This window comes from Callithrix jacchus, chromosome 1 (genome assembly GCF_049354715.1).
Source record: "Callithrix jacchus isolate 240 chromosome 1, calJac240_pri, whole genome shotgun sequence".
NCBI lineage: Eukaryota > Metazoa > Chordata > Mammalia > Primates > Cebidae > Callithrix > Callithrix jacchus.
The window spans coordinates 170440438-170461732 of NC_133502.1; the positions used below are offsets into that span (position 1 = coordinate 170440438).

The 21295-nt window shown below is 43.6% G+C and overlaps 1 protein-coding gene across 6 annotated transcripts in view; it reads right to left on the minus strand.

Annotated features, from left to right (window-relative positions):
* TTLL11 (tubulin tyrosine ligase like 11) overlaps positions 1–21295 on the minus strand; it is a 273689-nt gene that overhangs the window by 137489 nt on the left and 114905 nt on the right. For 5 of the 6 annotated variants that reach the window (XM_078375581.1, XM_054236534.2, XM_035256455.3 and 2 more), the window contains 2 exons: positions 12646–12741; positions 11757–11872 (listed from right to left, as the gene is read on the minus strand). In XM_078375581.1, the coding sequence (XP_078231707.1) occupies positions 11757–11872; positions 12646–12741 (212 nt within the window). Of the gene's footprint in view, positions 1–11756; positions 11873–12645; positions 12742–21295 lie in introns of those variants that run through there. The other variant, XM_054236568.2, reaches the window with a different exon arrangement.

Consider the following 21295-nt stretch of genomic DNA (forward strand, 5'->3'; position numbering starts at 1 on the left):
GCTCACCTGGCTGTTGGTGCTCCTGCTGCCTCCTATACCTCACAGAGACTACGGGCATCACCGATCCGGCCTCTAGCACAGGACCTACGTGTAGCAAGCCCTCAGCACTCATTCGTGCACTTACGCATACTTGCATTCATTCACATGTTAGCAGTTTCTCAGGACTGGTCTATGGTGCTGCAGTGGCATAGTGCAGTCTAGAAGAAGAAAATGATCCTCTCTAAGTAAATAAAGGCATCCCCCCTGACAGGAATTGCACTTCCAGGAAAGCCAGCCCCACAGCTAGACACAGAATTCTGCTGATTCTCACTCCTGAGACGCACGCCCAGAGAGGATGAGCCTGGGGGTGGATCCCAGGGTGGATCCTCCTGCTCTGAACTGCTGAAATTCCACCCTCTCCCTGCTCTCCCATTAGCCTCTGTGATGACGGTTGCAGAGGGCTCTTGGGCTGCTTGAAGTGAAGGAACAAATGGAAATTGCATGAAAAGAAAAGGAAGGAAAGCAGTTAGAGAACACTGCCAAACACTTGGTGTGATAACCAAGGGCTTTCAAATGATGACTGAAACTGACCTTCAGGTTGACCTTTCCTTTCTGAGAATCTAGCAGATCACTGGAAGAAAATCAAACCCACCCTCATGGTCGAAGATGAACCTGGCACTGCTGCAGCTAGCTCTCTTCCCACTTTACCACCCCTTCCTCCACACTTTCTTCCTCAAGGAAAAAACCTCCAGGTTACATATATTGTTCAATTTATTTAAATACATTCAGATTGGATATTTTCCATGACAAACACTTTCTTAGGAATAAGCAACATATTCCCTCTCTCCAAATTAAGAACTTCTCATTGCTTTGTAGGTTTAAAAACATCCAACTGAAAACTTCCTTTTATGGATCGAAAAAAACGACAGTACAGAGAGTGGGAGTCTCTGCCCCATTTATGGTGACAAATGCCAGAGCCAAGATCTACCCCAAGAGTCTCAATCCCAGGCCCCAACCCTTACCCGCCCTGCCCTTCTACTGTACATTGAAAACCAGAGATCTCCATTCCTGCTGCCCCAGGGACTCTCTCCACCCTACGACACCATTCTTATTGCACACAGAGCTTTAAGCTTAAATGCTAGAAATGAACTGAACATTCCCCGATAGGAAGGCAAAGTCTGATCCAGTCATTGATGAAAATGATGTTCATGAAGAGTTCTGAATAAGAAAGGGCAACTACTGCCTTATAAAAAGGAGAAAAATCGGCCAGACATGGTGGCTCGCGCCTGTAATCCCAGAACTTCGGGAGGCCAAGGCAGGCAAATCACCTGAGGTCAGGAGTTGGAGACTAGCCTGGCCAACATGGTGAAACCTTGTTTCTACTAAAAATACAAAAACTAGCCAGGCATGGTGGCAGGTGCCTGTGATTCCAGCTACTCAGGAGGCTAGGCAGGAGAATCACTTGAAACCAGGAGGTAGAGGTTGCAGTGAGCCAAGCTCGTGCCACTGCACTCCAGCCTGGGTGACAGAGTGAGACCCCATTCAGGGAAAAAAAAAAGGAGAAAAATAAAAACAGCATACCAAAATTACACAGACAGTATGGCTTCAACTATAAATGACAGAAGAAAACTACACTATTTTTATTAAGTAAAAAGTTAATAAGGTCAGCTCTTGGTGGCTGACTTTGAGGAAGATGTTATGCTATGCATTTTTCAGTGCTTCCCAATAAGCTTTTCTACAATAAGCACACATTACTTTTATAATGAGGAAAACATTTAAATAAGAAATGGGCAGCAGGGAAGCAGCGTCTGTCTCCCCCCAAAATGTCCTTTTGGAAGTATGATGGGTGGTCCTGACCCACCACTGGTGCCTCCTTAACCCTACCCAAACCTGTCACCTGCTTCCTGCCTCTCCCAAGCCTACTTATATATTCTCACTTATCCAAGCCCAAGGTAATGCAAGCCCCCCTTCTTCAAGAAGCCGGTCTTGACCATTCCCAGCCAACTATTAGGTTAGCCATATGACATTGCCATTCTTGTATTCCAGACACTGTCTACTCTGGGTGACTTCATATGACTCAATCTATTCATTGCAACCTCCTCCTCCTGGGTTCAAGCGATTCTCCTGCCTCAGCCTCCCGAGTAGCTGGGTCTACAGGCTACTACAGGCACCATTATGCCCAGCTAATTTTTGTATTTTTAGTAGAGACGGGGTTTCCATGTTGGCCAGGATGGTCTCGATCTCTTGAACCGGTGATCTGCCCACCTTGGCCTCCCAAAGAGCTGGGATTACAGGCATAAGCCACTGCACCCGGCCAACTCACCCAATCTTCTCATGAAACTTCGGCCTATTCCCAGGTCTGGGACGCACAACTGCACATGGGGAGTTTTTTGCCTGGGACTGTCTCTCTTGTTTCATGTGGAATCTGGCTTTAAGTCACTCTTCTTAGTACACTGGCTTACATTATATTCATTCTGGTTGTGAACATTACTGAAAATAAAGCCACAGACCTTCCTCACTCATAAGCACCTGCTTGGGTTCTACGCTTGGCCTTGGAGACAGAGACATGAGTCCCTGCCCCAAAGTTTGCAGAGAGAGAAAGAGCCTTGGATAGGCATGAACCCAATCAGGGAATGCTAATACCTTGCTGGCACCCATCTCTTTAATGTGCTGAATACCTACCCGTTGGTCCTCTTGCAGGGCAAGAGCTAGATGGGCCTGTCTTTAAATCTAAGTCTGTCTCTCATAAGCAGGTGGACTTGGCCATGCCACTCAACCTCTCCAAGCCTCAGTGTCCTCATTTAGAAAATAGAAGTAGTTATAGCCCCTACTGCAGATCCTGTGTAAGGACTAACTGGAAGTACATGTGAACATTTATCACCATGCTATACATAGTCACACTCAAGAAACTCTCCCAGCCTGGCACAGTGGCTCATGCCTGTAATCCCAGTGCTTTGGGAGGCTGAGGCGGGCGGATCACAAGGTCAGGAGTTCGAGACCAGCCTTACCAACATGGTGAAACCCTGTCTCTATTAAAAATACAAAAATAAAATTAGCCAGCATGTCAGTGCGCACCTGTAATGCCAGCTATTCAGGAGGCCAAGGCTGGAGAATCGCTTGAACCCAGAAGGTGGAGGTTGCAGTGAGCCAAGATCATGCCACTGCACTCCAGCCTGGGTGATAGAGCAAGATTCCATTTCAAAAAAGAAAGAGAGAGAGAAAGGAAGAAAGAAAGAGAGAGAGAGAGGGAAGGAAGGAAGGAAGGAAGGAAGGAAGGAAGGAAGGAAGGAAGGAAGGAAGGAAGGAAGGAAGGAAGGGAGAGAGAGAGAGAGAGAGAAAGAAAGAAAGAAAGAGAGAGAAAAAAGAAACACTCCCTTGTGGAGCAGGCAGGGCAAAAACTATTACTCCCTTTATTTCCTAATGAAGAAACTGAACTCACGAAAGTCTAAGTGACTTTTCTGAGACCAAGTGGTGCTGATACTAAAATCTTGGTCTCCTATGCCCAGCGTGTGCTGTGTTCTAGGCTAACATCTGCTGATTCTAAAAGCACACAAACATTTAAGGCTCACTGGTGCAACTCCTAAGGAAATTTCCAAACACATTTGCTACCTCATCACTACCTGGAATAACTTTGGAAGGGCCCACAAAGAATTCAGCACTGCCACTTCCCCGTGATGATGACTGGCTGGCCATATGCTCGCCTAGTTTCCCATCTGCTCCACATACGGAAAGAGGGAAAGCGTGCCTACCTGCCGGCAGAGGGGCTCAGCTCCTGTCTAATGGCCCTCCAGAATGATACTCTCACATCAGCTCAGGAAATTCCACCTTCCCCAAACGTCTTGGAAATGGTTCCCTCTCAACAGACTTCCCACAAATAAGGCTTTTGCTGGTTACTTCTGATTTAATGCTTATACATTTTCAAATGGAAGAGAGTTGTCTGGTTTTACATTTTGCACATAAAATAATGTACTTATCATTAGTCATCTCCTGTCTGCTCACATTTGAAAATGTATGCACATTTTTCTAGTTTCCTATCATCTGAAACCTGAGACCTTTCAAGGTATGGGGAACACAGTGTATCTTGAAGCCAGGAACCTCAGACAAGTTGTTGTGGCTTTTTATAGCCTCAGTGGTAATAGGATGACAGTTTGGTTCTTCACTTTTTGAAAATATGATGAAACTTCTGGCCTTTGCTCCAGAAAAAATACACATAGGCACAAAATCACAGATACCCTTCAAGACTTCATGCATTCCAGATAGAAAAACAGCTCCATAACAAACCTGCTTATATACCCCCTGACCCTGAAATAAAAGTTGGAAGAAAGAAAAAAGGTTTTGAATATTGCGCCAAGGATTCAGAATGAAGACTGTGGCATGTTCGTTAGAGGAGGGCAAAAAAATAAGATAAAAATCACACATAAAACCGAGTTCACATTTCTTTCCCTTTTTTCTTTTCTTTTTGAGACTGAGTCTCCCTCTATTGCCCAGGCTGTAGTGCAATGGTGTGATCTCAGCTCACTGCATCCTTTACCTCCTGGGTTCAAGTGATTCTTTTGCCTCAGCCTCCCAAGTAGCTGGGATTACAGGCACCCACCACCATACCCGGCTAATTTTTGTATTTTTAGTAGAGACGGGGTTTCACCATATTGGCCAGGCTGGTCTTGAACTCCTGACTTCACGAGACCTGCTGCCTAGGCATCCCAAAGTGCTGGGATTACAGGCGTGAGCCACCATGCCTGGCCTCAAGTTTCTTAACTTAACATTCAAGGCCATAAACCTCTGGCTGTGGGTTCCCATCTAGTTCCCACAGCCTCTCTCCTCATCCACTCCATGCACACGTCCCTCCTGCCATCCTGGCTCCCCTAGCAGAGACTTATGCCTTTGTTTCCTTCACCAGGGACCTCCTGTTTCCTTTACCAGGGACCTTCTTCCCCTCATTTTCATATTTCAATCCTACTCACGCTTTAAACCTCAGCTCAAGTGCCACCTCCTTGTCAGGTTTTTAAAAGTTCTTCCCATCAGGAAATTACCTCTCCCCCGACACTTTCCTCCCTTAGCAGTTTGTCTTTATGCTTGCAGTACTTAGCACATTCCACCTTACAGATATTGATGCATGGGTCTTGCCACCCCTACTGGCTGGCAATCTAATTCGCTTCTGTAGTCTTCCCCTGGCACATAGTAAGTGCTCAATAAACACCTGAAATAAATGAATATCTGTTTCTCTAATTCACACACAGTGCAAATGAAATGCAAATAAATATGCATTTCTCTGTGGCCCAGACTTTTATTTATGTAAAATCTTCAAACATGCTTGGGGTCAATGGGTGCTTGTCTGTAGGGTCAGGGTTCCTAATTGAACCCTCATGTATTAGTCTGTTTTCACACTGCTATAAAGAACCACCTGGGACTGGGTAATTTATGACGAAGAGGTTTAACTGACTTACAGTTCTGCAGGCTTAACAGGAAGCATAACTGGGAGGCCTCAGGAAACTTACAATCATGGCGGAAGGTAAAGGGGAAGCAAGGACCTTCTTCACAAGGTGGCAGGAAAGACAGAGAGAGAAGGGGGAACTGCCACATACTTTTAAACCATCAGATCTCATGATAACTCACTTGCTATCATAAGAACAGCATGGGGGAAACTGCCCCCGTGATCCAATCACCTCCCACCAGGTCTTATGGGGATTACAATCCGAGATGAGATTTGGACAGGGACACAGAGCCTAACCATATCACCTCAGGAATGAGTTGAGCCCAGAATTTCAACCAAAGGTCAGCAGTACACATGAATGGGCCATTCAGCAGAATAGCTGATGATTCTCCTGGAAGAATCTATTCTCCAGTCAGAAAGATTATGTTCTACATTTATGACTACTTGCTTAATCTAGATAAATATCTAGATTAAGAACCTCTTTTCCTTATTTTTGAGGGGACTTCAATAACAGGTGCCACCAATTTAAGGGGCAGGGTTCTGGGTCTGGAGGATTTCCGATTATGGTTTCTCCAGTCTTCTCCAGGATTGGACAAAGCCACATTCCTTGGTTGTATGACAAGGCCCAGCCACAAAACAGAGTCCACTGGGAGATTCCTTTTTCTCTGTTCTCTGAGATTGTTTTACCTTTATTCTAGATTCTACATAGAATCCACCAGATTTGGGGATTCATCTACTAGCACTAAACATGGCACAGGGCCCAAGAGATGTGCTTGGAGTCAGGTAGGAAGTAAAGCCTGAGTGCCCAATAAAACCTTTAGTGGACAAACACCTCTGAATTAGGACCACAGCTGCTTGGCAGGCTGACTCCTCTCTTTACAGCAAACCTGGTTGTTATGGTGATAGAAAGTGAATGAAACTGGGAGAGGATTGTGAAATGTTACTGTGGAAAAAGGGGCTTCTGGGCCTTATATAAGTCACGTTCCAAATATATATCTTTGAATAAGAGGCAAGGAGTCCATAACCCAGCTCCTAGGCATTGCGTGGTGTTGTGATATTAATAAAACCCCCGCCGATTTTTCCAAGCCTGTCTCTGCCTTCATTTATATTACACTGGGGTCCTGAATGGTTGTGATTCTTGAGAAAGGAGTCCAGTTCCCTGAAATATCTACTTTCAGGAAAAGGAACCCAATACTAGTAAAATGGTTCCCCGGGGAGCCAAGAATGAATCAATCAATGGAATAAGCACCTTGTTTTCAGAATACCCCAGACTGCGATTCATTTACTTCTGCCTCTGATAGAGGTTTTAGAAAGAAAGACTTAGGCTGCCCAAATACCTTTAGTAAAAGGAGAAATTTTCCATTGATGATAATGATTATTATTATTATTTTGGTTAACTTCAAAGTTAAGCTTTGAATTGAAAGTGGAAACTGGAGCCCAAGGCAGCCTCATGGCCAAGTGAACACTGTTGCAGAAGTCAGGCCCAGGGCCCAGTTCAAGTCTGCCTCTAACTAGTCTTGGGACTTGGGGCAAGTTTCTTGCCTCCCTCCAGCATAGCTTCCCCATGTATGACTCAGGGGGCCAGAACCATTGTATCCACAACTCAAACAGCTTGTCTCAAGAGCTGGTGACTTTTTTGTCACCATCAGCATGATTTTAAAGGAAAGCCTGATTGATGACCTGGTGATCCTAAGAAATAGCTGTTGTCTAATGCTCTCGGATTCCATGGGGCTCTCTCACAGATGTCATTTCATATCATGACCATGACAATTCAGCCAAGGAGGTACCTTGATTCCCATTTTACAGACGTGATCAGACCAAAGTGACTTGACCACCAAGCTCATAGTGCAATGATCAGAGATTAAGGACATGGTCCCAGGCCTGACTGACACCAAGTCTCGTGTCTTGCCAGGACACATGCCGCTCCTCTATCAGTAATGCTTCAGAGGGAGATTCTTGAACCAGGGAACTGACCAGTATGATGAGTTCTAAGGTATGTGCTTTTAGCAATAAATGAGGAGGCTGGATGAAAACAGGGGTTCTAAAGACATCTCATAGCAGGAAAAACTTCTCATAGAAAACTTCTCTAGTCCCTCTCTTCAAATGAAATCTAACGAACCTAATGTAGAGTGCCAACATATGAAATAGATAATTGTAGCATCCCTCTGGTTGAAAAAGAGATGGCATCCACCCAAATGTCCATCAACTGACAAATGAATACTAAATGTGGTCTATCATCTTATGGAATATTACTCAGCTGTAAAAAGGAATGCAATACGGACACATGCCGCAACAAGGGTGAACTTCAAAAATATTATAATAAGTGAAAGAAGCCAATCACAAAAGACTGCTTATGGTATGATTCTATTTAGATGAAATATCCAGAATAGCTAAACCCACAGAGACAGAAAGCAGACTGGTGGTTGCCAGGGACTTGGGGTGGAGGGGGTTGGGGATGGAGAGTGACTGCTTGATGGTTTCCTTTTTGAGTGGCAGAACATCGTGGAGCCAGCTAGCAGTGATGGTTGCACAACTTTGTGAAAGTACTAAATGCCACTGAATTGTAAGCTTTTAAATTGTAAGATAAAATTCACTATCATAAAATTCACATATGATAGTGAATTTTACCTCCATTTATATAATGTTTCCAGAATCCCACCCCATAAGCCTCCTCCTTCCCATGCCACTAAAGAGCCTCCAGAGAACCCTAGTAAGAAACTCAAGTAACGAGTTTGAGTAAGAAACTCGTTTGAGTCACTAGATATTACAAAACACTACCTTCACCAAAATAGTTCACATATGACAGATGTTTTCCTCCTTCAGGAGCCAAAGGTAATTTCTCCTAACACATGAAATAAATATGAGCCAGTGACATCTTGCTACCTGGAAACAGAACCTTCCATTGGTAACCAGCTCCAATGTCGATTCTAGTCCACAGTAATCAAGCAGCTTCGTTTTTAGGATACACTATTGGTTTTAAACTTTAAAAGTCTATTTTTAGTATACCAGGAAAGAGAATAACAACTAAGCATTGCTTTTTCTTTCATGTCCAGTAGATACTTTCACTGTTGAGTAGTAAACTCAGCATTATCAAGTGCCTACTATACATTAAAAGATTTTCTCATTTATTTTTATTTATTTTTATTTATTTATTTTTTTTGAGACGGAGTTTCGCTCTTGTCACCCAGGCTGGAGTACAGTGGCACAATGTTGGCTCACTGCAATCTCCATCTCCCAGGTTCAAGTGAATCTTGTGCCTCAGCCTCCCAAGTAGCTGGGATTACAGGCATGCACTATCACACCCAGCTAATGTTTGTATTTTTAGTAGAGATGGGTTTCACCATGTTGGCCAGGCTGGTCTTGAACTCCTAACCTCAAGTAATCCACCCACCTCAGCCTCCCAAAGAGCTGGGATTACAGGTGTGAGCCACCGTGCCTGGCCTCTCATTGTTTATTTGAACATCATTATCCCCATTTTAAAGAAAAGGATACTGAGGCTCAAAACAGCTAGGCAACGTCTCCAAGGACTCACCATCAGTTGGTGAGAGAGTCAGGATTGGAATCTCCGGCTCTTCAGCTCCAGAGAAGGCACTCTCAACTATGCCAAGGTGGGTGTATCAGCATCGAGCTCGTCCCCTGGTAGACTGCCTGAGGACTACTATCAGTCCCCCAAGAAACTAACCCCAGGCTGCAAGACCCAGAGGTGGCAGAGATGCACAATGCATGGACACAGGTCTGGGGCCCCTTCTGATGTCTCCTCTGCATCTGTCCAGAGCAGTCTGGGGAGATGAGGAGTTCGGGGTATCTACTTTTTTTCTTTAGTCTGTGTGGGGAAATAAAGATCCACTTCAGCAGTCTTGCTGACAAACTGTTCTCAAGAAATGACTAATGATGGACAGACACTTCAGACCCTCTCTTGCTAAAGAGTTGAAGGGAAATGCTGGGATTCCATTTGTTTTTTAAAAAAATAGGTCAGATTCTGTGCAAAGGCTAGAAACCCTGGCTTCTAAAGGTACCTTCTAGCCTGGAAGTCTGCCTGACATCATTTTAACGCAGTAGGAGTGACAGAGTCTCAGATTTAGACACAGGAAACACTGTGCAGCATAAATTGGTAACTTTTCAACTTATTTGGAAACATTTCTACTCAAAGGAGTTGAGAAGAATTTCAGTCTTTTCCTCTGCATGGTAAATTATCAAAATGATCATAATCCCTTACATACAAACACACTTTGTGCATTACAAAGTACTTTCATGGATAATCCTTGCTGAGTTTTTTTTTTAAATGGTGAAATTAAGAAAAAGTATCAGTAAATAGCATTGAACTATTATCATATACTGTTACATTGTAGGTAAGAAGAGGATGAGAGGAAAGGGTTTTATATTAGAATGAAAGTCAGGTTCCAACTTCTCACTATTCCTGGTTATCAATAAAGTCAATGCTTTTTAAATTAAAAATGAGGTGCTGCTATTTATGACTTGATAAGTTGTAAAATGCGTTTCCCATCTTTCCCAATGGTCTTATGTCCCATTATTATTAAATTCTAGGCCTGTAGCTCATACAGATCACACAGAATGCAGCTCCTATGAATTATATACATGTAGATAAAGAAAAGCAACTAGAACAAGAAAAATAAAACTAATTTTGTTTCAATGTTATTTAATGAAAATACAGTAGAACCCTCTATCCCCTCACATTTAGGTGGCAGAGCTTGAATAGACTCAGGCCATGCAATGGCTCTTGAATTTCTTCTTCCCACCAGAGGACTAAGAATGCTGATATGCCAAGGTCATCCCAAAAACACTGTACTGCCATGCCATACTGGCATACACCGCTACCCAAATCTCCTGACAGTACCATATGGTTTCCCAGAACCTAGTCTCTGCTGGCGAGACCAATAACTATTAGAGAATAGATTTTTGAGGAATGAGTTTTATTGCAGTAATTCTCACCAAATGGCAACTAATCCACTGCTTTTCCTTTGAGATGGCTAAAGAAAGCAGCTGCAGATGCATATGTACTGGCGAACACATTCTTTGGCTGCCATCGGGTCTAGGCTGCTCAGAGGACAGCTTTGAAGCACTCACCAGTGGAAGCCACACCGAGCAGGACTGGCCTTTACAAACTACAGGTAAACATCCTCAGCTGAGCCTTGCCAACAGCGGCAATCTGTGCCTCACACAGTCAAGAACACTCTTGAGAAGAACTCCGCCAGGCAGGCGCCATCCAGCCTAACTCAGAACATGACCAGTACTTCTTCAGGGTAATATTTCCCACAGGGAAGTGGCACTCAACTTTGGCTGCACAGTAGAATCACCCAGGGAACCGGGAAACTTTCCGTGGCCAGGCCTGCAACGCAGACCAATCAAAATCAGCACCTCTAGAAGTGGGAACTCTACCATGGGTATTTTTGAAAGCTGCCCAGAGGGTTCTAACGGGCAGCCAAGCACGAGAAGCACTACCATAGGGTGATATTTGGGCCTGAGCCCAGGTGATGAGAAGCCTTGGCAGAGGAACCTGCAAAACACCACTTGCTTGGGGAAGTCTGCATTCCTCCCAGTCTTGAACAATCACTGACAAGTGCTTTACTTGTCTGCGCACATTAGGGTCAATCTGATTTGTCTAGAGGTACGAGAAGTGCTATTTGAGATGCCTGTCTTTGACTTTTCTTCCTGAAACACTGACACAATGATATGTACTCAACCCTTACTTTACCTGGAATTTGGTAAAAACAAAACAAACAGCATACCCAAGTGAAATATCATTCATTTCCGGGGTGATTCCACAGAGGGAGGGCGGGGAATGTAATGTGCCACTGAGTGGGGGGGGTGATGAAGCAGAATTACAACTGTTGTAAATATCATAGAGCTGGCATTAAATGGGGTCTGCCAATTTTGAAACAAAAACTGTATACTGCAAGAGTGTATACATGAAGAAAATAAAAAGGAAGGAATTTTACCATGTCCTAGTTACCTGTGGCTCTCTTCTCCTGCATTTTATTGTGCTCTTCCTGTGCTTGAGGATTTCAAGGAGAAGCACTATATGAACAATAGCAGGCAAGTGGGAGGCCTGTCCTTGAGGGAGCTGTGGCTTCTTAGAAGAGACATTCCAGATTTGGATATTAGAAATTCATCAACGGAAGGAAGCCCATTTGTCAGATTATTCCCAATTTGAGTCACTGGTTGTTTGGGGGCTGATATTTATAAAATGAAGATATTTTATTAGAATTGTTTAAGAGGTAAATCTCACTCACAATGGTAAGAGGTTCCAAGAACTTACCTGCTTAGGATATGAAGCAGAGTTAGGAAGCAGAGCTGATAGAAAGGAATGACATAAAAAAGCACTTACTGGTTCTCCCTTTTCTTCTTGAGTGGGTCCATGAGGCGCAGAGTGTCTCTGATCACAGCCACTTTCACTTCTTCATCAACAAGGCTGGGGACATTTTCAAACACCCCTGGAGAAAGCTTGAATGGGTAAGGATTCTGTGTCACAGTGGAGACCGTGATTCGGTGCCAAGTGGCTATCAGCATCCAATCCTCCATCTAGCTCCAGGGGTTATACTATCAATTTTGCTTATCCTAATCTATAGAAGAAAATGTTTAAAGACTTCCTTTATACTACTTTAAGATCAGTTTCCTTTTATAAATTAACCAGATATACGAAGAGAAAAAATAGCACGATGTTTTTCTAATTATCAAAATGATATGTGCTCACTGGAGAAAATTAAGAAATATAGAAAGGGGTTAAGAAAACTAAAATAATCTAAATAATCTCCCCTAAACCCAATATTGATATCTGTTGTATTTCCTTCCAGTTTTTCTTAAATGCATTTTTTGGGGAGGGGGAGAAATACAGAACCACTGTTAAATGTACTATTTATCTTAGTGATTCAAGTATGTCAACATGACTAAATCATATTCATAGAATTTCAATTAGTTCATCTCCTGAGGTTAACTAATTAGTTCATGTCAAAACTGATGGGAAGGCTCAGCTGCTTCTAAGTTTCCAGACCTTAAAAATTAGAAAAATGGCATGCTGGGAAGTTACCGTAGGTCAGATAGGTATTGTATTGATAGTCTATGTTCAGAGCTCAACAATATTGAAATTATTTGACTTGAGCACAATTTGGCTATGACAATTTGAGAATGTTCAGTCTTGTTCTGTTAAGTGAGCAGCATGAGGGTAGGAATATTCAGCTGAATGGCAACATCATCAATGAAATGCTCAACATACTTACTTCGTGCTCATGTTCGATTCTCATACTGGGATTTGCATTTACTTCAAGTAGTATAGGCTTCAGGTTTTTCATTAGAAGAATGTCGAAGCCTAAAATCTGGGCAGGATAAACACAATTCAGAATTACTCTCTCTATTGAGTATGGTATTAGGTTCATTAAGTTGAAAATAAATTCAAACTCAGTCCCCAGCCTTGGCCTTGACCCTGGCTTCTCTTGGCCACAGCCCCTCTTCCTCTGGGTGTACTCAACAGACCAAATGGACAGTTGGAAATTTTATGGGAACCTTGATAATGGGATGAATTCCCACAGTGCATTTCAGCAGCATCTTTGTCGTCTGAAGGGCTGTGAAGTTGATGACCTCTTTCTTCTTTAATAGGTTTATTACTATGTTGAGGATGAGTAGTAGTCCCTCGATTTCTCCCTCTGCCTTTTCTTCTGCTATCCTTTACTAAGTGGCTCCTTAGCTAGCTCTCTAAAAACCTAAGGTTGCTTCTGCGAAACTGAGATATACATCAGTGTCATACAAGGAACCCTTTTAAAACCACCACATTGGCTGGGTACGGTGGCTCACGTCTGTAATCCCAGCACTTTGGGAGGCTGACGTGAACAGATCACCTGAAGTCAGGAGTCCGAGACCAGCCTGGCCAACATGGTGAAACTCTGTGTCTACCAAATACACAAAAATTAGCTGGGTGTGGTGGCGCCTGCCTGTAATCCCAGCTACTCGGAAGGCTGAAGCAGGAGAATTGCTTGAACCCAGAACGCGGAGTTTGCAGTAAGCCAAGATGGCACCATTGCAATTCAGCCTGGGTGACAGAATGAGATTCTGTCTCAAAAAACAAATACACACAACCCCACTACATCCCTACAGAGTCAGAAGTGCTCAGAGCAGAACCCAGGTGAATGTATTTTGAAGAAAGCAAATTCCCCAGGTGATTCAGATATACCCTCTTAGTTAAGAAGAAGTTAATACTGATTAGGCACCTATTACTATACAAAGCCCTGATTATTCATAGTCTCATTGAATCCTCATGGCAGAGTATTTGAAGGAGGGATTATGCACTCCACTTTACAGAAGTAGAACTGAATCTCAGGAAGGCCAATGGATTTCCCAGAGGCCGCCTCGCTAGTTAGTAAATGACAGAGCTGGCTTTTCCACCCAAGCAGGACTAACTACACAGTGACCTGGCTCAACATGAAAATGTGGGGCCCTTTGTTCAAAAAGGATGAACAGTTTCACGATAGGCACATTAAATCAAGCTCAGAGTCCTTCTAAGCGCAGGGGCCCTGTGTGACCGCCCAGTGTAGCTGGAGGTCTTCAACACCATTTGCTTTAAGCCTGCTCTCGAATCCAGCATGCTGCCTTGGGTGAGGCTTTGTCTTCCAGCCCCTCTAGTTTCTTTCCATTCCTTACAGAACCTACAATCCAGGCCAGCCACTTGTGAGCATCTTCTTCTCTCCGCCGAAAACAACTCTTCATCTGGATAACTTTTGCTAATCCTTGAGATTGCTGCCCCTAATGAAATTCTGATTCAGACAACAAAGACTTCCGATTCTCCAGAGGACTCTCGTTATTGCTACAGAAGTGATAATGCAGAAAGTTTCTAATATAACTAATAGAACCCCAAAGTCTCAAAAAATAATGCGGAGAATAAAGAGAAAAAAGAAAAAGGGTTATAGACTCCCCTCTTCTGTGGATTCAAGGAGGAAAGATGAGGGAAATCCATTTACTTGTCTATATAGAATATGCATAAGTTAAATGATAATTATTAAACTTTAGCTCCATCCTTATTAATGAAATTGGAGCCTGAATGATCATTTTGGGGGGTGATTCAAGATGAAGTTATTTTTCAGTGAAGGGCAATAAGGATGAAAATTTGGGAAAAGTCATCCTCACTCTACTTTTCTTTCCTTGGTCATGAAAAGAAAGAAATGGAAATTCAGTAGAAAATGTTACATGTATTATAGATCTGCTTAATAATACATGACAAGTGGAAGTGAGTGATGAGGCCTTTTAGAGACTCTGGTGACATCATCAGTCTAACTTCAGACCTGGTTGGAGACATGTGATGTTGATGAGGCGACAGAGAACGGCAGGCTGTGGTGACCACGCTTATCATCCTTAGTCATCAACTCTTATTTTTGGTATATTTTGTAATTTCTCAGCCTGGTGGACTCTTCCCAGTTCAATGCCCAGTGGTTTCATGAATGTAAAGCTGGGAATGCTGAGAGCTGGAGCAGTAAAGCCTTGTCAGCCCTATTGGTCTGCACTCACCAGTGTCATGATTTTCCAGAATCTAAATTTGGGTGCATGGTTTTGAATATGCTGGGTCCTGTACAGGAATGCTTTGGAGTCAGAAAGACCTGGGCTCCAACCCCAGCTCAGTCTCTTACACTAACTAGATGACTCTAGGTAAGGTGCTTAGCTGCTCTGAGCCTAGGTGATCTCATCTGGAAAATGAAGATAATCATAGCTATCTGTCAGGGTTGTTGATAATGGTAACAACCATTAATTTATTATTTTTCTTGAGACAGAGTTTCTCTCTTGCTGTCTAGGCTGGAGTGCGATGGTGCCATTTCTGCTCACTGCAACCCCCACCTCCCAGGTTGGGGGTCAACCATGTTGGCCAGGCTAGTCTCAAACTCCTGATCTTAGCTGATCCACCTGCCTTGTCCTCCCAAGGTGCTGGGATTGCAGGCATGAGTCACAGTGCCTGACCCAGAAAATATTTATTGAATGCTTTCAATATCCCAAGAACTACTCTAGCTGCTGGAAATACAGCAGTGAACTAGAAAAAGTCTTACACTCCAGTAGGGGAGATAAGATCGAATAAAGATAATGCAATAGGCATTTTTTTGCACAATGCTTGACACATAGAAAGTGCTTAATGAAAGCCAGATATGGCATTTTTTCATAAGTTCAAGGAAATATGCATGATTTTCTTTTCAAAAGTCCAATAAAATATGTAGCATCAATGGATCTGAATACACAGAATCATCGAACTGGGAGATATGTAGAGTTGATCTTGTCGTAAAATCACAGAATGTCCCAGTTGGCAGAAAATCAGGAAATGACTTCATCCAGTGGTTTTCAAAATGGGGTTCTTTTTTGGGGTCCCAAGGGGGAGGCCAACCAGATCAGACCAAATTTTCCCTTTTACCTATGTGGTATATGGGGTTCCCAGGGAAAAAGCTTTACCTTTTTTTTTTTTGAAAACCCACTTTGTGCAGACAAGGAATGTGCAGCTTAGAAAGGGGAAAGCCTCTTTCCAAGTCCCTCTAACAGAGCAGGAATTGTTAAACGGAGAGAGTTTTCAACCATGTGACATTCTGCCTCCCCAAGTAATTCAATCAGCAATAATGTGTTGAGCACCTCCTACCTGAGGGGCTTCCTTGGGAATTTAAAGATATCTGTCCTTCATTCCTGACCTCTAGAAGCTTCAAATCAAGTTGGGGAGATTCCTGAGCCATTAATTATAAATTCAAGCAAAGGCTCCAAACTATATCTCAACAAGAGGCATTAGTTCCTGAGCCCCACATCTACACTTCCATCTGCATCCAGAGTATCCCCAACTGGGAGGTCCTAGAGTCCACAAATTCACTGTATCCAAATGCACTCTGTGGCCGACTATCTCTAAGACACTCCTAATAATCCCTACCTCCTGATATTCACAGCCTTTGTGTAATCCCCCCTCAAACACATTGGGGTGTGACCTCACCTAATGACTTGTTTCTAACTGAATAGGGCAGAAATGATGAAATGTCACCTCTAATATCGGGTTATAAAAAGACTGTGGCTTCTGTCTTGGATGCTTTCTCTCCCTCTCTTGCTCACTCATTCGGAGGGAGGCCACCTGCCATATCATTGTGAGCTGTCCCACGGAGAGGCCCAGGTCACAAGGAACTGATTTATCTAGCCCACAGTCCCAGTAGCTGAGACCCACCAACAGCCACGGGAGTGAGCATGGAGGAGGAGCTCTCCCCATTTAAGTCCTGAGATGACTGTAGCCCTGGCCAACCTGTTGGTTGCAGCCTTGCAAGAGACTTTGAGCCAGAAGCAGTCAGCTAAGCCTAAATTCTGACCCACATGTACTGTGAGATAATGAATATTTCTTGTTTTAAGCTGCTAAGATTTGGGGTAATTTGCTACACAGCAATAGATAATAAATATACCATTTTTTCCCTAAAATCTCCTTTGCTTTCTGTATTCCTTATCCACCCAATAACACAAATCAAAACTTGCCCCTTCATCCCTTACAACCAGCTGGTCACTAACACCTGCACACTCTACCTCCTAGAAAGCTTTCTAGACCTGGCCCATCCCCTCTGCTTCTACTCTCCACAGGTCTGTACCATCTCTCACCTTTCCCCTGCTCTCAATCTCACTCCTCTAATTCATCCGACACAAGGAGCCATTTTTCTAAAGTGCAAATAGAATATTAACACTCCTCTGCCTAAAATCTCTGCCTACAGAACGAAGCCCAAGTCCCACAGCATGTCCTACAGATTGCTCTGTGGCCTGACATCTGTCAACACTCCAGGTTTATCTCCTCCCACTTGCTACTATACATCTTGGGCTCTCATTGTGCTGAACCATTACTAGTTCAAGGATGGTTTACTGCTCTCTGCCTTCATACTCTTCTGCCTGAAGGCATTACTTCCTTTGTCAGTTATTTATTGAGCACCTACTAAATACCAAGCACTGTTCTTGGCACTGAGTGTAAAACAGTGACAAGACAAAGCTCCTACCCTCTTGTAGGTTACATTTTAGAGGGGAGAGATACCACAAGCAAGCCAATAATGAAAGCAAGGTAAGAACACAGAGTGTGATACAGTGGGTGGAGGGGAGCATCTGGGGATCTACCTAGGAGGGCCAGTGAGGCCTTTCTAAAGAGGAGACATTTGTCATTGTCTCTGGCCAGAACAGTTTCTGATGAGAATGTTGTGGTTATTCTTTGTTCTTCTGACATAGTGTGCCTTTTCTTTCTGACTACTTTTAAGATTTTCTGATCATGATTGGTTTTCCAACAGTGTTGATTATAATTTGGGGGTAGTGTGCATGTATTTTATTTGGAATGTCTTGAGCTTCTTAGATTGTGAGTTTATAGCTTTTTTTCAAATTTGGAAATTTTGGCCATTATTTCTTGAAAAACATTTTTTATATTCCCTCTCTCTTCTGCCCTGAAACTTCAATTACACATGTTAGACCACCTGATATTGTACCCTCGTCCACCAAGGATCTGTTCTTCCTTTCCTTGGCATTTTCCTCTGCTTAATTTTGGACACATTCTATTGCTATGTCTTCAAGTTCACTGATGGTTTCTTCTTCAGTGTCTAATTTGCTGTCAATCACATCCAGTGATATTTTCATCTCAGAGATTATATCTTCTGTTACAGATGTTTCATTTGGCTCTTTTCACTAGCTTCCATTTCTCTCTTCACTAAGCTCATGTTCCTTAAAATTTTTGTATAGAGTTATAACAGCTGTTTTAATATCCTTTTCCTGCTAGTTTCATCATTTCTAATATTTCTGGATCTGTTTCTCTTAAATGATTTCCCCACTGGTGAAGGTGACCTTTTCCTGTCTTATGGAACGTTTAGAGACTTTTTCTAATTGAATGCTGGACATTGTGATATTTCAATGCTACGTGTCTGGTCTTGGTCTTCCTTTGAAAATTCTGGGCTTTGTGTTGGCAGTCAGTTATTTGCAAATCAGCCTGATGCCTTCAAGGCCTTTTGCTTAAGGTAAATAGGATGAGTCTCGAGTAACCTTTATTTCAGGAAAGATTTAATCCTCCCCGTTACGGCAGAACTTCTTTGGAGTCTCCACTGAATGCTCCCAGCCATCACCACAGACCCTTCACTCTGACTGCTCAGCCCTCAAATGCCTCCCTGCCCTGTGTGAGCCCCAGAAGTGGTTCAGCTTATCAATTCCCCGGTTATTCTTTGCCCAGCTTTGTGGATTAACACTCCATGTATGCACGGCCTAAGACTCAGCAGAGACCCACTGAGATCCCACGCAGCTTTCTGGAGCTCTTCCTGCTTCGCTCCTTCTGTAATTCTGCCCCACAACTTCCAGCCACCTTAGGCTTCCCAAACTTCAGTCTTCACCTCCTCAACTCAATGAGGTCACTGGACTCTGTTTAGGTTCACCTCCTCTGTGTCCATATTCCAAAAATTGCCCCCTGACGAAAAGCTGAGGCAACCATAAGACTCGCCTCAGTTTTCCCCACTTTTCCCAGAGATTACAGTGCTGAGCTATCTGTGGTTCAAAGCCTGAAAATGCTTCTTTTGTTTACATATTCATATATATTTCTGGTAGTCTAGTCGTTTGAAGAAGGAGGTTACATTTAGTCTTTGTTACTCCCTTATCACCGGAAGCAAAAGTCTCAGGAGGTGACATATGGACAGGGGCTGAATAAAGTGAGAGAATAAGTCATTTTTGGGCCAAGCACAGTGGTTCACATCTGTAATCCCAGCACCTGAGGAGGGTGAATCGCCTGAGGTCAGGAGTTCAAGACCAGCCTGACCAACATGGTGAAACCCTGTCTCTACTAAAAATATTTTAAAAATTAGCCAGGTATGGTGGCAGGTAGCTGTAATCCCAGCTACTTGGGAGGCTGAGGCAGGAGAATCACTTGAACCCCAGAGGCGGTTGCAGTGAGCCGAGATGGTGCCGCTGCACTGCAGCCTGAGTCAAGAATGAAACACCATGTCAAAAAATAATAATAATAAATCATGTTTGAATAGCTGGGGAAGAGCAGTCCAGGCAGAGGGAAAAGCAAGAACGAAGGCTACTTCTGAAGAACAGCAAGGAATGAGTGAGAGAGAGAGGCAGAAGATGAGGTCAGATAGACAAGGGGCAGATGGCGCTGCATCTTGTAGACCATGAGAAGGAGCCGGGATTGTAAGTGCAATGAAAAAGCTATTGGAGGGTTTGAGTCAGGAGAGTAACTGGATTTACCTTATGTTTTAAAGCATCTCTTTGGCTACAGTGAGAAAAATAGGCTATAGGCAGCAAAGGTGCCCATGACAGCCATTCACGTGCAAGGTGACGGCTGCCTAGACTTGGATGGCAAGAGTGCAGTTGGCTAGAAGTGGTTACATTTGGGAATATTTTAAAGTATATTTGCAAGAGTTTCTTATGGATTGGAGGTATGAAGGAGGGAAACAGAGAAAAGAAGGATGACTCAGGCTTTTGGACTGACTGAATGTCATTCATTTACTGAAACAGTAAAGACGACAGTGTAGGTTTGGGAGGGAAGTCAGGAGCTTGACTTTGGACATGTTCAGTGTTTGATGGTTATTAATCATCCAAGTAGAAAATTAAAGTGGACAGTAGGATACACCAACCTGGAGCTCAAGGAAAGGTCAGGACTGGAAATACAGTTGTAGGCACCAGTATAGGGCTAGTGCTTAAAGCCACGAGGCTATGAGATCATCTAGGAGGGATTGTGAATAGGGGGACACCTTTCAAAGGATTGAGCCCTGAGACTCTCCAACACTGACAGGTCCAGAACAAGAGGCTGAGAAGCAGCCAGGGAGGTAGGAGGGTATGCTTCCCTCATATTCTGCTCGGCAAACCCTTCTGCATGCTTTATGCTCCAGCTTAAGCAACTCCACCTCTGGGAAGCCTCACCTGACAGGGTTAGGCAAAGTTACCGACTCCCTTTTCTGGGCTCTCCCAGCATCCCACAGGGACCCTCTCATGGCTTCTTATGAGGGACTGCAGTTCTCACGAGCCAGCCCTCCCCACTACACTGTGCACACCCTCAGAGCAGGGACCTTGTCCTATCCGTAACCACACACCCATGCTAGCTCAGGGCTCATCTCAGTAGTGCCCAGGGAATGTGTCAGAGCCGAAAGGAAGAAAAGCTGAACTATCAGAAGTGGTTTTTGCAGGAAGGGTTTATCTAGGAGGTGGGGCTTGAGTAGCACCTTGGAAGGCATTGACGTTTAAGAAACCGAGAACGGGAGAGAGCATGCCAGGTCAGCTGAGACAGAAGAGAACCAAAGGGCAGAAATGGGAAGCACAAATTATGTCTGAGACAGTAATCGTATCTGTTTTGCAAGACCGCAAGTCTTAGGGCGGGTACAGTGAAGCTAGACTGGGGCCGGGGTCAGGGTGACAAATACCAGGCTAAGGAAATGGTTTGCAAACTCTGCTCCTTGGAACACTGGCGTTCCCGTTAAGTTTAAGATGTGAATATTTCATGGTTTCTTATAACATCAAGGCATCATAGACAAATTTGAGAACTGTTGTGGTTACAGAAAACAAACAATGGACTAATCACAAAAACGGTCATTTATTGATTCCTATGTGCTAGGTGCTGTGCTAAATATTCTTCCTTGCTCTTATTTGCGCTTGTGATAATTCTGAGGGGGAGGTACGAGTATGATCTCTAAATGCAGATAAAGAAACTGAGGCTAAGGATTGCTAACTTACCAAACCGACTAACTAGAGGTGCCAACCCCAGGCCAAACCCAGGCCATCTAAGAACCAAATCCAAGCCCTTTACCTCTCACTGTATTGCTCCTTGGCCTTCTTCCCTTGGGGTGACTGGGCTGAAGGGTAAGGGAGAGATTAAAAAAAAGAATAAAGAGGAGAACCATCTTAGGATTTAGGGATAGCATCTCCTTCAGGCATCTA